The sequence below is a fragment of the Nannobrachium achirus genome (genome assembly GCF_963921795.1).
Source record: "Nannobrachium achirus genome assembly, chromosome: 22".
Classification (NCBI taxonomy): Eukaryota; Metazoa; Chordata; class Actinopteri; order Myctophiformes; family Myctophidae; genus Nannobrachium; species Nannobrachium achirus.
This window is the reverse complement of record NC_137829.1, coordinates 27,539,759-27,553,759: the sequence shown is the minus strand read 5'-3', so window position 1 is coordinate 27,553,759 and position 14,001 is coordinate 27,539,759. Positions and strand designations below refer to the sequence as shown.

The following is a 14,001-nucleotide window of genomic DNA, read 5'->3' as shown; positions in this document are numbered from 1 at the left end:
AGGCTAAATTGTGTATACTGACCAGCTGTTTTAGCTACTCTGTAGGCCTACTAAACGGTTATCCTGTGTCCCATTCATGAGGAATAGTGTCTCATTCATATGCAACACTACTAGATTTTAAAATCTTTTAGCATCCAAAAATGTGTTCTGTGAACGAGTAGTTGGTTACCATGATATAAAAGCACCACTATTGAATAAATGTAGAGATAGATTGAACATAATTTATGCACTTTTGCACTTTCAACCAAACAAAACTATAGAAACTAAATATTTCTGTTAACATGTACACTCAATGTTCACTGAATGCTAATACAATGTAACTCTTATTTAATTGTGCCAGTTCTTTGTTTAGGATATGGTATCTGAATATTTGATGTAATATTGAATATAATCTACAGGCTATACACTGTAGGTGACCGAAACTCTAACATGAGATAGGCCTTATGCAATAGCTCATCAAAGTGTAATTTCTTAATGAATATTAATTGTAGGTTAAATCCACATGGACATTTATGGAAAATAATTATTGAATCTCTTGGGAGAAAATGCAATTCAGTTGAAATTAGTTCTCTGCTCATTTGATTGAAGGATTTACTATATGAAAATGTAGGACAAAAGAGGCTAATCTCTGATTAGGCTAATTCACTTGCTTGATTGACAGATATGACGGCATTAGGCTAATTATGCTGTCAAGTCCATTAGGATAGGATAGGATCTGATATGATAATATCCTGTTATTTATAAGCGCATGTTGCTAACATACAGCTCAAGGCTGTTGAATATCAACCAGTTCATCAATGAGCTATCTATTTCAAGTGACAGTAAAGAGATGTTTTGGTGAATATGCATTGTACAGTATATATTATTGCGACCAAAGGTCGCAGTATACCATGAGAAATGTCGCAGCTTGTTTCCGTGTCTGTCTGTCAGTCAGTCAGTCAGTCAGTCAGTCAGTCAGTACACATTTTTACAGTCTATTGGTTGGTTCCCTTGTCACTGTGACATCACAGGTGAATCACAGGTGACGTCAGCTATGTAAAAGTCCATATTTGGGTATTCCCCAGAATCTCTTTTATGCCCATATATAAAAATCCCTGATGTCATCGATATATCACTGGCCAGATGGCCAAGCCATGGCCCATATCTGTGTGGCTGGTTCAGATGTCCATGTCTGGGCATAACATATATTGTATGCATAAATGGATAAAATAAATAAAATGTCCATTTAAGAGCATTCCCAGATGATGCCCTGTTAGGGTACCCCCTTATGCCCATGCAGTATATGGAGATCCCCAGGCATCAAAACCAGGCCCTAACTTGCCAAGGCCCTGCTTGGCTTTACTAATTAACAACGTTTTATGCCCATATATGGAGATCCCTGTCCCAATGTCATCAATATTAAGAACATATTTGGTAAAGCCCATATTTGGTAAAGCCCATATACTGTATGGGCATGTTTTGACATAACATTGTTGACTATCATGCAGGGGTCTCCATATATGGGTAACAGGTCCGATATACATCACTGGCCAGATGGCCAAGAATTGGCGCGACCTCGAGGTCACATGTCTCCCTGAGGCGTCTTACTAGTATATATGTCACCGGATGATAGAGAAACAGGACGGTCGAGAAACGTAGCACTCGTCATGCAGCACGGGGCGGAGCGGAGCCGCTCGATTGTCCACGACATTGCAAGCGGCGCGCAGGCCAGCGGACGGTCCTGCTCTTCGCCCCCGAGCACCGCAGGTGCGAGTGGCCGCGAAGAGCGGGCCAGGGAGTTGCGAAGCCGTGGTGAATGCAATCGTTATATTTATGCCCAGGCCGTAAGGCCTGGGCAAGCCCACGATAAACGCCCTGTCCAAGTGACTACAATGGAGCTAATGGCTAAGCTAGGCTAGGCTAGGCTAGGCTAGGCTAGGCTAGTAAATAAAGTCGCAAATAGTAGGGTTGCCACCCGTTCCGTAAAATACGGATTCGTCCCGTATTTGAGAATGAAATGTTGTGTTCCGTATTGAACCAATACGGAACGCAGTTTGTTCCGTATTTCCCAAATGCCCCATAAAGGTCTGTCACTCAAACACTGAATTTAACAATAATGAACTGGCAGCACTCGTGGGAGGCAAGCAGGACATCCTGTGTGCGTAAACATAAAACATCCAGTGGCTCGGTGCGGTGGCTGTGTCTGGTCACGGTCTGTCAGTCTGTGTCCTCCATCCACTAGTAGCCCGGCCGGCAGTCGCTGCCTGCAGTCATTTACACTGCGTTACGGTGAGCACCGCGGATTTACCCCACAAGCGAGCTGCTCTACAAGCTCGAGTGTTTCGTTATTTAATAATAACACTCTAATAGTTCACAGAAGAGAAGTGTAAATTCAATAGGAGACGTTTAAATACACAAAAAGCACGAGCGCACCAAACTCTCTGTGTGCGCCTCTGTCAGGTTGGTGGGAGGAACCAGCAGCCACCAGTAACCCCTCTACCAGTTCAAGATAAGATACAATAAGGTGACATGAGATGAGATAAACCTCTATTGATCCCAAGAAGGAAATAACACAGGAGAGGTATTTTAAGCATACAACTGGTTGCAATGTGATATGGTGTGAGCTTGACATTTTCAAAATGTCTTTGAATTTGAACATTTTATTTTTGAAACACAAATCTTGAATGACCTGGCAAAAAATATATATAAACTAGAAAAATGCTCTATGGAGCACGGGTCTCCGCCAGGTCAGGTAGGATATTCATGCAATTTAATTTGTCATATTTTGGAAACAATTGCCGATTTCAAACTGCAAAAAGCTTACACAATATTGTGTGTTAGTTATAACAATTCTATGTATTTCTGGGGTTCTGGATTTTAAAACACGCATTTTCTTCCCGGCACGCGGCAGTGCCGCGCGCCCGGAACGCACGCCACCGCGCGGCCGGAAGAGGTGTCCCTTATTTCAGTTTCTGAAAGGTGGCAACCCTAGCAAATAGAGTCGCACACGAGTGACGTCAGCGCCTTCACTAGTGAATGGCTGTTGTCGCCACCTGGTGGTGATTGGTGTGTGGTGAACGACAAAACAAGCGCTCTTACATAGAACGTCCTGCGTTACCCAAACATCCGGTAACATATACACTGTAATATACACCCTGGCAGAGTTAGTATATGGTAGTATAAACACAAATTCACAATCAGGATTGGTTAACATTACAGTATGAAGGTCACTACCATTATTTTCTGTAGTTTCTTTTGCCCCTTAAATGTCAGAGACTGTTGTTGGAATCGACATACTATTCCCTGGTCGATTTACAATCTCACAATATGTCGCACTCCCACCTGTTTTGAGCTTGGTTTTCGGTGCGGATCAACCATGCACAATTAAGTATAACCTAGGCTTAAGTTTAGTTTAGATTGTTGGGGGTGATAGTTGTTGGGGCAGAGTCAAAACATCCAAGCATACCGTAGGTGGAGGTTCATGATACTGCAGCTAATGTTTGAAGAACCTTTTGGAGTAGTATTGGGGGCTTATGCCCATACATGGAGATATCTGTATGTGTCAGTCGTTGACTCGTTGTCTCTTTTTACGCCCATATAATGATCCCTGATGGCATCAGTATATGCCCATATATTGGAATGTCCATATATGAGCAATGGCCATATGGGTTGGATCGGCGGTTCTCGACAACTGGATATCTGAACTACTCCCTCGAGGTCTTGCCGCTGCATGCGCAGAGTTTGAGATTGGTTGGTCCCATATCTGCATATGGAGCTTACTTTTATCTATTTATGTATTTATTTTGCAGCTGATGCATGATGACACATTGAGGTTAGACAACAACACACTCCTTATTTGGGCATAGCTGCATAGACGGGTTTCTTGTTTACAAACATTGAGACTAAATGCACAGCTGACTGTATCATGTAATCAATTCCGTCCAATCCCCAAACCTGTTGTTTTGGGGAGCGCTGGTTTCATTGGCTAATTTTGGTACAGACCCTGCGCACGCATCTAGTTTTATCAGTGTAACGTGGACCAGAAACCCGTCCATTGGGAACTAATGAGAGTAATGTCAGAAGACATGTCTGGCTCACTGTACTGGTACTGTACTGTATGTCAAACACAAGAACATCTGGTCTGTGGCTAAGCCAAGACTTGGAACCACTGGCCCACGACCTTGAGTTTCTCATCTCCTCTTTTCTACCTGAACACAGGGTCGATGCTCAAGAGAAAACTGCAAGTATCTTCATCCACCTTCGCACTTAAAAACCCAGTTGGAGATAAACGGGCGCAACAATCTCATTCAGCAGAAGACGGCAGCAGCCATGATGGCACAACAGTTGCAGTTCATGATCCCTGGAACAAGCATGCAGCCCATGGTGAGTTGCCCGAACTCATTAAACCATTAGCGCCTTCAAAAACCTGACCTGAGTTTTCTGAAAAACATAAAATATTTATTCTGAAATTTAAAAAATATGCTGTACTCGGCATGGCAACAAGGACCCCAAAAGGGGTTCCCATCTTGAAAGTGCTAAATGTGTTAAACCTGCAACTACCACAGACTTCTACTCATCATCAAGTTTTTGTCGACCCTTTTAAGATTTAACATTACTTTATAATAATAATAAACTATAACCCCTCTCCCCTCACAGCACACATTTCCCGTAACACAGGGGCTGGCTAACAACCCTGGTCTCAGCTATGCTCCGTACATTACACACATGAGCCATGGAATGAGCCTGGTTCCCACAGAGATCATGCCCAGCCAGTCCGTCATGGTCTCGGGAAGCCCGCCCGTCTCAGTCCAGACCTCGTCCTCTTCCTCCTCCTCCCCCACACAGAAGATGCAGCGCACAGACAAACTAGAGGTATCGCCAATATCACATACATCAGGGGTGTCCAAAGTGTGGCCCGGGGGCCAAATGCGGCCCGATGACAAATGTTATACGGCCCGCAGCTTCATTTCTAAATTGTACTATAAACGGCCTGCCAGCACCGTCAAACAAGAATGTTTTATAGTAGGATCCTTGTTCCCTGTCGTGTTATGCTGAAGGGGTCAAAGAAAGGCTATTATGTTGTATTTTTTACCTTGCAAGTCTGGATACATTTGGTAATGTGAGTTATTTGTGTTTTGTTCAGAGCACACACCTGACAAAAGATCATTGATATCAAATATTATATATATGAGGATAGTTCAATAGAATTGTAATTGCGATGCATATGTATGTGACTTTGTTATGGTCCGACCGAAAGGACATTTTGTCGGAGACATAGTTGGCCCTTGGGTGTTTTAATATTTTCTAATGTGGCCACCTTTGAAAAAAGTTTGGACACCCCTGACATACACGATTACACAGGTCCATTCAGCATACTGTACACCGGGGGTCTTTAACGTTTTTCAGGCCAAGGACCCCTTAACACATCGGACGCCCACGTGGTTTTGACGTCTTAATTTGCTGGTGCCCATGGCAACGCGTCATTTTACCTACCGGCGAGAGTACTGGCGAGAAAAGTAATCTGAGTAAATGTAATCCGAGTATGTCCTGTTTATTTTGCGAAAATCTTTTCTTTCAGTCAGGACCATTTTTTATCATTTCTAAGCCACAGTGTTTGTGTTACGGCATGTAGAAGAGGCTGCCGTTTTGAGAAAAAAATGAAAAAACGAAGAGAATCCGGAGAAAACAGCATTTTTGTGCAGCCGCTAAACAGGAAGTCAACGAGACACACAGCACGTCCGGGTGACGTAATTGTGCGCTGCATGTTGGGAAATGGAGTTTGTTTCATCACCGCGGTAGCCAAGTGCAGTAGCTACAGTACAGTATAGTTTACTGTACAACGCGTCAAACGCGTCGTGGGCCTCCAGCGACATCAAAGAAATTGACTTGTAGACACCACGTGGGCATCCGATGTGTTAACTGAGAGAGAGAGATGAAGCAGGGACCCCCGCTACATATTATATAAAATTGTGTCGCAGATGAAACTTTTTCATAGCTTCATTTGTTTGACAGCACTATCATCAGTGTATGTTGGATTCATGTTATGCGTATTGTCGGACATTAATAAACCGTCAATCAGGGCAGGAATTTCAGGGAGGCCATGAAGGCCATGGCCGTCGTTGCCCCTCACTGCCAACATGTAGACACCAGTATCTCTTTCTTGTCATGTAGACACCAGTGTCTTTTGTGATCAAATTGTAAATACCAATTTATTTATTTCACTTACCAATTTATTTATTTCACAGCAGATGGTCTACAGATTACATTTAAAATCATCCTTAACAATTAAATTCAGCAAATTCTTGCCCTGGCATTTGGCCTTTGTGCCCTCAAACAGTGGACAACGCCTTGCCCCTAAAATGACAAAATTCCAGGCCTGCCGTCAATATTTTGTAATTTCTATCTGCAAGCACACAACGCGTTGTGAGCTGGTAGATCGGCTATTTTTGGCTAAGGTTTTCCTCAGAATAGGGATGTTACGGTTCAGGTGCTTAATGTAAAATAATATATATAATTTATATATATATATATATATATATATATATATATATATATATATATATACACACACACACTATATCACACAAAGATTCGCGGCCTCCCTGTAGTAACTCTGAGGACCCCCTGTTGAAGACCCCTGCATTACACGCAATATGAAATCTTAGGAAGAGTCGATGCAGCCCCATGAAATTAAGCTTATATTCTTTTTTACCTGCGACTTAGCTTAACTTAATTCAGTCCCCCCGCCCCTCCCCCCTCCGTAGGTGTGCCGCGAGTTTCAGCGGGGGAACTGTGCGCGAGGGGAGACGGACTGCCGCTTCGCTCACCCCAGCGACAGCCCCATGATAGACACCAGTGACAACACGGTCACCGTCTGCATGGACTACGTCAAGAGCCGCTGCTCCAGGGAGAAGTGCAAGTATTTCCACCCGCCTGCACACTTACAGGCCAAAATCAAAGCCAGTCAGCAGCAGGTCAACCAGTCAGTGGCAGCCCAGGCCGCACAGGCAGCCGCCGCAGCCATGGTAAGACGGACACTCTTAGCCCATTAAGACGTGAGAACGATTCTAAAAATGTCTTTCTAAATCCCAAAGATTTTCGGAAAAAATGTTTATACATGTGTGGTGCTCAAATGTCGTTTTCATGTCAATGAACCCCGAAAATGATGAGTATTTGGCAACGGACCCCCATCTCAAAGTATGTTGTTCAACAGACAACCCCCCAGACGCAAAGATATGAGTTAAAAATGTTCGCTTTAAAGATTAAAGATTTGCACAATTTTTCACGATTTTTCAGAAATAGCAGATCTACAAGCTCGCCACGCTATGAGCTTGTACATGTATATCTACTATTTTTTAATAGCCAAAGTAAAAAAGAATTATGGTTAAAGTGGTGACACAGTCTTAATGGGTTAAAGTATACATTTTCTGGCGAAAAACGCCTTGTGTTTTTCACTCGAAGATCAATTCATTTCGGCGAGTGACGCCGCCATGTGACATAAGTATTTACGTACTCTCCTCCTGACTTCTGGAGTATATTAGGCTATGACTTGAAAAAATCTAACTCATAGCTTAAATCAACATGAGATTAAAACAAAATTAAAAGTGCCACAGTCACTAGGTTCACCAAAAAACATCACGGAATGTGGAGCACTGCTTTTTATTCAATATATAATATAGAGGGAAACAAACTGCTGTTGTGGCAGGTTCCGTAGCCTAACTGTAATATATGAAATAAACAAAAACAAAACCTGAGTAACAGTTGTAGAGTGATAACAAACTGTCATGTAAAAGCTTTATGGGCTCATTTGCAACCGCGAAGTGTGGCGGTGACATTTTTAAATTTGATCTGTCATTGAACATACACCAGGCATTTAATACAGTACAATGGCTTGTTAAGCAGTTTTACGGATGCTAATGAAAACTTTTGGCAATGGCTAGCCATCTTCCACTATGACAAGTGCCTGCCTGGTAAAGTGCAATAACTCCAAATGCCACAGTATTACTCAATGACATACAGTAGGCCAAGTTAATTATCTAGAAGTTTACTTTGACCTTCTTCTTCTGCTCTTCTTACTTTGCAAACTTGTGTTGAGTGAAACAACTCATTTTCTTATTTTGTTACTGTAGTTGGTACCAATCTGAAAGGTCTTCTTTAGGCCTAGCAGCTAATGTCTAAAAGCTTATAAATAGTAATTTGTAGATATTGGGGCTTATTTTTGTTCCTCGCTGATAATTATGAATGCTGTAGACAGACTGCCCTTGTAGACTCTCGACTTGACATTGTGTTTGTGTATTCCATTTTAAGTGGTTAGTAATACCATTTACATTTGCTATTTTTTGTTTTGTGCATGCCACTTACAGTAAGGGCTCGTTTATAAGTTCTAAGTTATTCTGGTATAAAACTTTAGAAAGAAAGAAAATATTAGTTTGGATATTATTTAATATTTAATAGTAAACAGAGCTCCACATTCTGTGCTTTTTCATATAAGTGAAATATCCTGTGTGACATTGTGTTCCGCTACCTCTTGGATAAAACTTGTTCGTGAAATAATACCAACATGAAACTTGACATTGTATCCTCTACCAGCAGTAATGTTGTGGTTGTATGCTTTACCTAATTATATTTTGTGTAGACTAGATTATCATTCTTAGTGTGGTAGTATTTCTATTATGATTAACAATCACTGATTAACCAATTATTTAAGTGATCAATCTAAATAACGATCTGAAAATAACTATGGCACTGTAGAGTATTCTAAATCGCATTAATTTATGCTTTTTGATTAATAGTATATGCTGACGTACTAATTGAGAAGTTACACACACTGTAGTTAGCCTTTTAGCTGTGTGTCCTTGAATCAGTTATTTTGGTTACTGCGCATGTGTATTGTTTTTGTATGTGGTATACTACATTCAGATTATTTTGTTTTTTGTTTTTTTCCTTCTCACCTATCCACAATGCAATGCTGTTCCCCCATGACGCACCTCTGCTTGCTGTTACCTGTATGTTAATACGCTTGAATCCCATTGGCCCACTGCCATCATGTGCTCGCTGCCTGCTATTAAAAGACTCAGTCGACTGCCAAAGCAATGAAGCGACCCCTCGAGGCGACTGTAGACCTGGTACTTTGACCTTTTGCTTTGCATGTAGCTATTAATTAATTACTGTAATAACACAAAGAGTTTTTTGATTTTTGTCATTTTGTTGTACAACCACTTAAATACTCATGTATTGATGTTAGTGTAAATATATTATTTTAAATCTCCCATCAGTTTATTTGATTCATTTGAAGGATGTTTTTTTTAGATGTGCTTGGTTGAAGCATTATTGCCATTCACATTTCCTTTTATCATAAATGCTTGCTTGATTTTTGTCATCCTGTGGTAGTTGTAACCTTTTTATAATGGTGTCTAGGCTGTTTGTAATAATACTACAGTATGTACAGTATTTAGAGTATGCGCCTCTTAATTTAAACACTTGAGGTACGACCGCATTGCTCGCCGAAAGTAACCGATTTTCGGCGAGCGATGATGTCGTCATAATGACGAAGTACTGTATGAACTAAGGCTTTTAGCCAGACAAAGCGCCTATTGCGAGGGAGGTTGACGGTGTTCTATCTCCTCTTGTCACTTGCAGGCCTTTCCCCATAGTGTCATGCAGCCCCTACCAAAGAGACAAGCATTTGAGAAGAGCAACGGTGCCTGCTCTCTCTTCAACCCCAGCTTTTTGCACTACCAGCAGGCTTTGGCCAATGCACAGCTCCACCATCAACCCACATTCTTTCCAACAGGTATGACCTAAAGCAAACATATCGTCTCATGTCCTTCATCGTTTACTGCAGTGTTTCTCAACCACTGTGCCTGGGGACCTTTGGTGTGCCCCTGAGAAGGGTCAAGTGTGCCCCTTGAAACTGCTTGAAAGCCAGTATTGTATTTATCATTTTAAAAATGATTTGAACTAGTGAAAACAGCCGATCTACAAGCACACAACGCCTCGCACCGCGAGGCGTTGTGTGCTTGTAGATCTGCTGTTTTCACTACTGTTGTTCGACAGCCATGTATGATGAAGTAGGGCTTTACTTTGCGAAGAAACATACACATTTGAAACTTGGGAGATACAAGGTGTCTTCCCGACAGTGACGATATTTACACCCCCGTATTATGTTGGTGTGCCCATGGATTCTTGGGACATGAAAAGTGTGCCCATGCAGGAAAAAGGTTGAGAAACACTGGTTTACTGCACACGGTCCGTTTCTTTCTTCTTCTGCATGAGTCAATAATCCTTAAAATATGTACGTGTAAATCATGCTCCGGATTGTTTTGTTTTGTTTTTATTTATATTATTTGAGGAGCAGGAGGAGGTGGTGTCTTCCTATTTCTGACGGTCACAAATAGAAATTGTAATGAAATGAGATGGGTCCGTAATCAGTGTGTTCAGAATGTGCTTACTAAGCGCAATAAATGTAATTGGCCCATTATTAAGACCTTGATCCCTGGGTATTAGTGCCTAAATAGAGGCCCAGTATGTAGGAGGACATCTGCTTGGTTCCAGACCAAGTTGAGGAAATCACTTGTGCGTTGCACATTGTTTGGAGGCCTGAATCCTAGTTTGTAGTTAAACGTGAAACTTGCCATCTAAACTATGAACTCCGCTTTTTAGTGTGGCATCTTTTAATCAATAGGAGGAGCAGACAGTATACGAACAGACAGGAACAGTGTGCTGCATTTTTTACTCATTTATTTGGTGCTTCTTTGTCTTCCTGCCTTGCACTTTGCTTCACAGTTACATTATTAGTTTGTTCTGCATGCTTATTCCTTTGGGGAGAAAACGAATAATAGAACGCCTCACCCGCCGCTCTCTTACAATATAGGACTTCTTTTGTTTATGGCTTGACTAAACTAAATAACGTACTAATTAAGTTTATTTAAAGAAATCTGCTTTCCTATAGAGCAGTGGTTCTCAAAGTGGGTGCCGTGACGCAAGTCCAGGAGTGCAGCAGAATACTTTGTTGATATTTGGAATTTATCAATATCACCGCAGTTTTACCACTTAAAACCTCTATACCAGGGGTCTTCAACAGGGGGTCATCAGAGTTACTACTGGGGGGCAGCCAATTCCTTGTGTGATAGGATAATTATTTTAAATGAACAACTTGAACCCTCGCATCCCTATACTCTGAGGAGAACTTTAGCCAAAAATAGCAGATCTACAAGCTCTCAACGCGCAAATTTGGCAAATAGGTTTGGTGTAGAGGTAAAAAAGAGCAGACCAAGTGTCAAACAAGCCTATGAATCTGTCTATGACATCGATGAAAATCTGCATCACACTTTTACACAATATGTAGAGGGGGTCCCTGCTTCATCTCTCTCTCAGCTAAAGGGTCCTTGGCCTGAAAACGTTGAAGACCCCTGATCTATACTTAGTAAGACGGACCACAAAACCCCCTCCTTATAGTGAGGTTTCAAGTGGTTAAATCTCAAGTTTGAAATTATTTTCAATCTGTCGTAATGTAAACTACTATTCTCTCAATGTTATCTTGTGACACTTACAGTACTGTATCCTAGGGACGTTTTCCATATTTACGTACCATAGTATGGCATAACTGTAAGGTTCTATAACAGGGTTCCCCAATTAGTCTTCACCCAAGGGCCACAACATTGCAGGGGGCGGCGGTGGCGTTCCCGCTACTCCAGCGACAGTTCAGATATCGTCGTTGTCGGGTGAAAATCTTGTATGTCCAAAACCGTTTATTTTTTTTTTGCATTTATCATTTTAAAAATGATTTAAACTAGTGAAAACAGCAGATCTACAAGCACACAACGCCTTGCGACTACTTTTGTGCGACGGCCTTTTATGATGAAGCAGGGCTTTACTTTGCGAAAGAACGTCGTTGTCGGGTTTCCACCTGACAACGACGATATACTAGTGTTGTTGCTGCTCTTATACCACCATTATTACTGGGGTTGGTGGGGGCCAGACAGTAGCCCCCTATTGGGGAACCCTGTTCTATAAAGTCACAATGTAATTCAGGGGTGCCTTGGATGAAAAAGTTATTTACAGGGGTGACCTGAGACAACGTTGCCACGTTTGAGAACCACTGCTTTTAGAGGGGCTCGCGTCTGCTTTTAATTGGGGGTTATGTGTAAATCATGCTTCGAAGTAGTCTCAACCTAACCTGTTTTCCACTTTCCATTACATAATCACACAGGGTCAGTGTTGTGCATGAGTCCCGCTACCAGCGTTGGTAGGTCCCTTGCTTATTTTTTTTGTAATGTCTTGTAATGAATGGAGTCCATGGGTGGAATGGTTCGTTCTGTTGATTCAAAAGACATGCTTGTTATTTTAATGCGGCATGGATAAACATGACTCCTAATCAAGGGGAACTAAGCAATACACATAGAGGCACACCTTTCAGAATCACCTGACCTGAAAGAAATGTATTTATTTTATGTTTTCTTTTGTGCGTAAACCGTGTTGCTGACGGTATTTTTGTGTTCCTCTTTGCATCATTGAACCACTTCTGATTTCTATTCATGATTTGTGATTATGTTATGCTTTATTATTGTTTGTTATAGCGAGTGTCATTCCCCGGTAGCGTTATGAATAAACGATCCAAAAATGTGTTAAGACTATTTCACATCATACTATTAATTTGGTGATGCCTCATTCATACAGGTTGATGTCTTTATTCACCTGTTTGTTTAAAATCAACCTTCGTTCAAAAATAAATAACGTTGCTATATTGCAGTGTAATATTCACGGCCTGTATGATGTGTTCATGATGTCACAAATGGCAGTTTAAACTGGTGCAATTTAATCACAGTCTTATGTTATTAATCACAAATAAACGCTCCCGGAGTGTAAGGACATTTAATCTCTACCCAGATACTCAAAGCACAATACACATATTCAAGCATTTATGGTGAACATCATTTTGGAGCTCTTCACAATGGCTTAGGAAGTTTGATCAGCAGCCCAGAAAACCTACTCAGCACTTTCGTATGCTTTGCCAATACTCTACTACAGGGGTCTTCAACGTTTTCAGGCCGGGGACCCCCAAACTGATGGGGAGATGGAGCAGGAACCCCCTACCACCTCGTAGGGTGGGGGGGGGTCGGGGCTACGACATATTTTTTATTTTAAACATGTACAAGTTACAGCGAGCAGGGTGGGCCGTACCACTACCATTTCTAAACATACTACTTATTAACTGAGAACCAATGTCAATAATATCAACAATCTGTCAATTGTATAGTAATCATGTATTCAAGCTATTCAAAATGGATAGAATCATGATTTATTTTTTAACATAAATGTGAAAAAAAAATATTTTTTGTTCTTTTTTTTAAGCAATAATTTCGCGGACCCCCTGCAGTACCTCCGCGGACCCCATAGGGGTCGCGGACCCCCTGTTGAAGACCCCTGCTCTACTACAAAGTAAAATGCTTTAAAAAAAGGGGGGGTTGGATAGTATACCATTGGACAGTATGTCCCTTTCACATGCGAATCAATGCTTTGAAAGGTTTAGTTTTCATTATATGCCATCTCCCAGGATATTAAAATATGGACACGTATCCTAGGCTGCTTCTGTTGTTAGCATTCCTCTTATTATGCCCCCCCCCCCTCCCCCTCTGCTGTCTTGCTTTGCTGTGTGATTGCATGCCATCTGCTGGTCTAACCCAATGATGGCTTGCTGCTAATGTCATTCTGTATTCACCCGGCAAGAGAGAGAGAGAGACAGAGGGGAAAAAAACGTTGCTATGGTTACCATAATGCTCCACCTGCCTTCTCATTGCTTTCATGGTTCCCTTCCTGAAAAAGTCCCCATGATGTACAGTGCTACGCCTGCTACTGTCTCTGCAGCATCTACTCCTGCCACAAGTGTTTCCTACGCAGCAACAGCACCAGCCAATCAGGTTTGCTCCTTTTTAAAAGCTTTCTGTCATAAATCCTTGATCTCTAAATAAGTGCATATTATTAATGTTGTTGTTGTTGTTATTAGTAGTAGCAGCATTAAAT

General features: G+C 41.6%; 1 protein-coding gene across 10 annotated transcripts in view; it reads left to right on the top strand.

The window, feature by feature from the left end:
- LOC308308328 (muscleblind-like protein 2a) overlaps window positions 1–14,001 on the top strand; it is a 35,888-nt gene that overhangs the window by 16,169 nt on the left and 5,718 nt on the right. For 3 of the 10 annotated variants that reach the window (XM_080753724.1, XM_080753726.1, XM_080753727.1), the window contains 5 exons: window positions 4,198–4,362; window positions 4,636–4,851; window positions 6,744–7,004; window positions 9,051–9,104; window positions 9,619–9,772. In XM_080753724.1, coding sequence (XP_080609850.1) covers window positions 4,198–4,362; window positions 4,636–4,851; window positions 6,744–7,004; window positions 9,051–9,104; window positions 9,619–9,772 — 850 coding nt within the window. Of the gene's footprint in view, window positions 1–4,197; window positions 4,363–4,635; window positions 4,852–6,743; window positions 7,005–9,050; window positions 9,105–9,618; window positions 9,773–12,190; window positions 12,227–13,803; window positions 13,899–14,001 lie in introns of all 10 variants that reach the window. The other 7 variants (XM_080753730.1, XM_080753729.1, XM_080753733.1 and 4 more) reach the window with 7 other exon arrangements.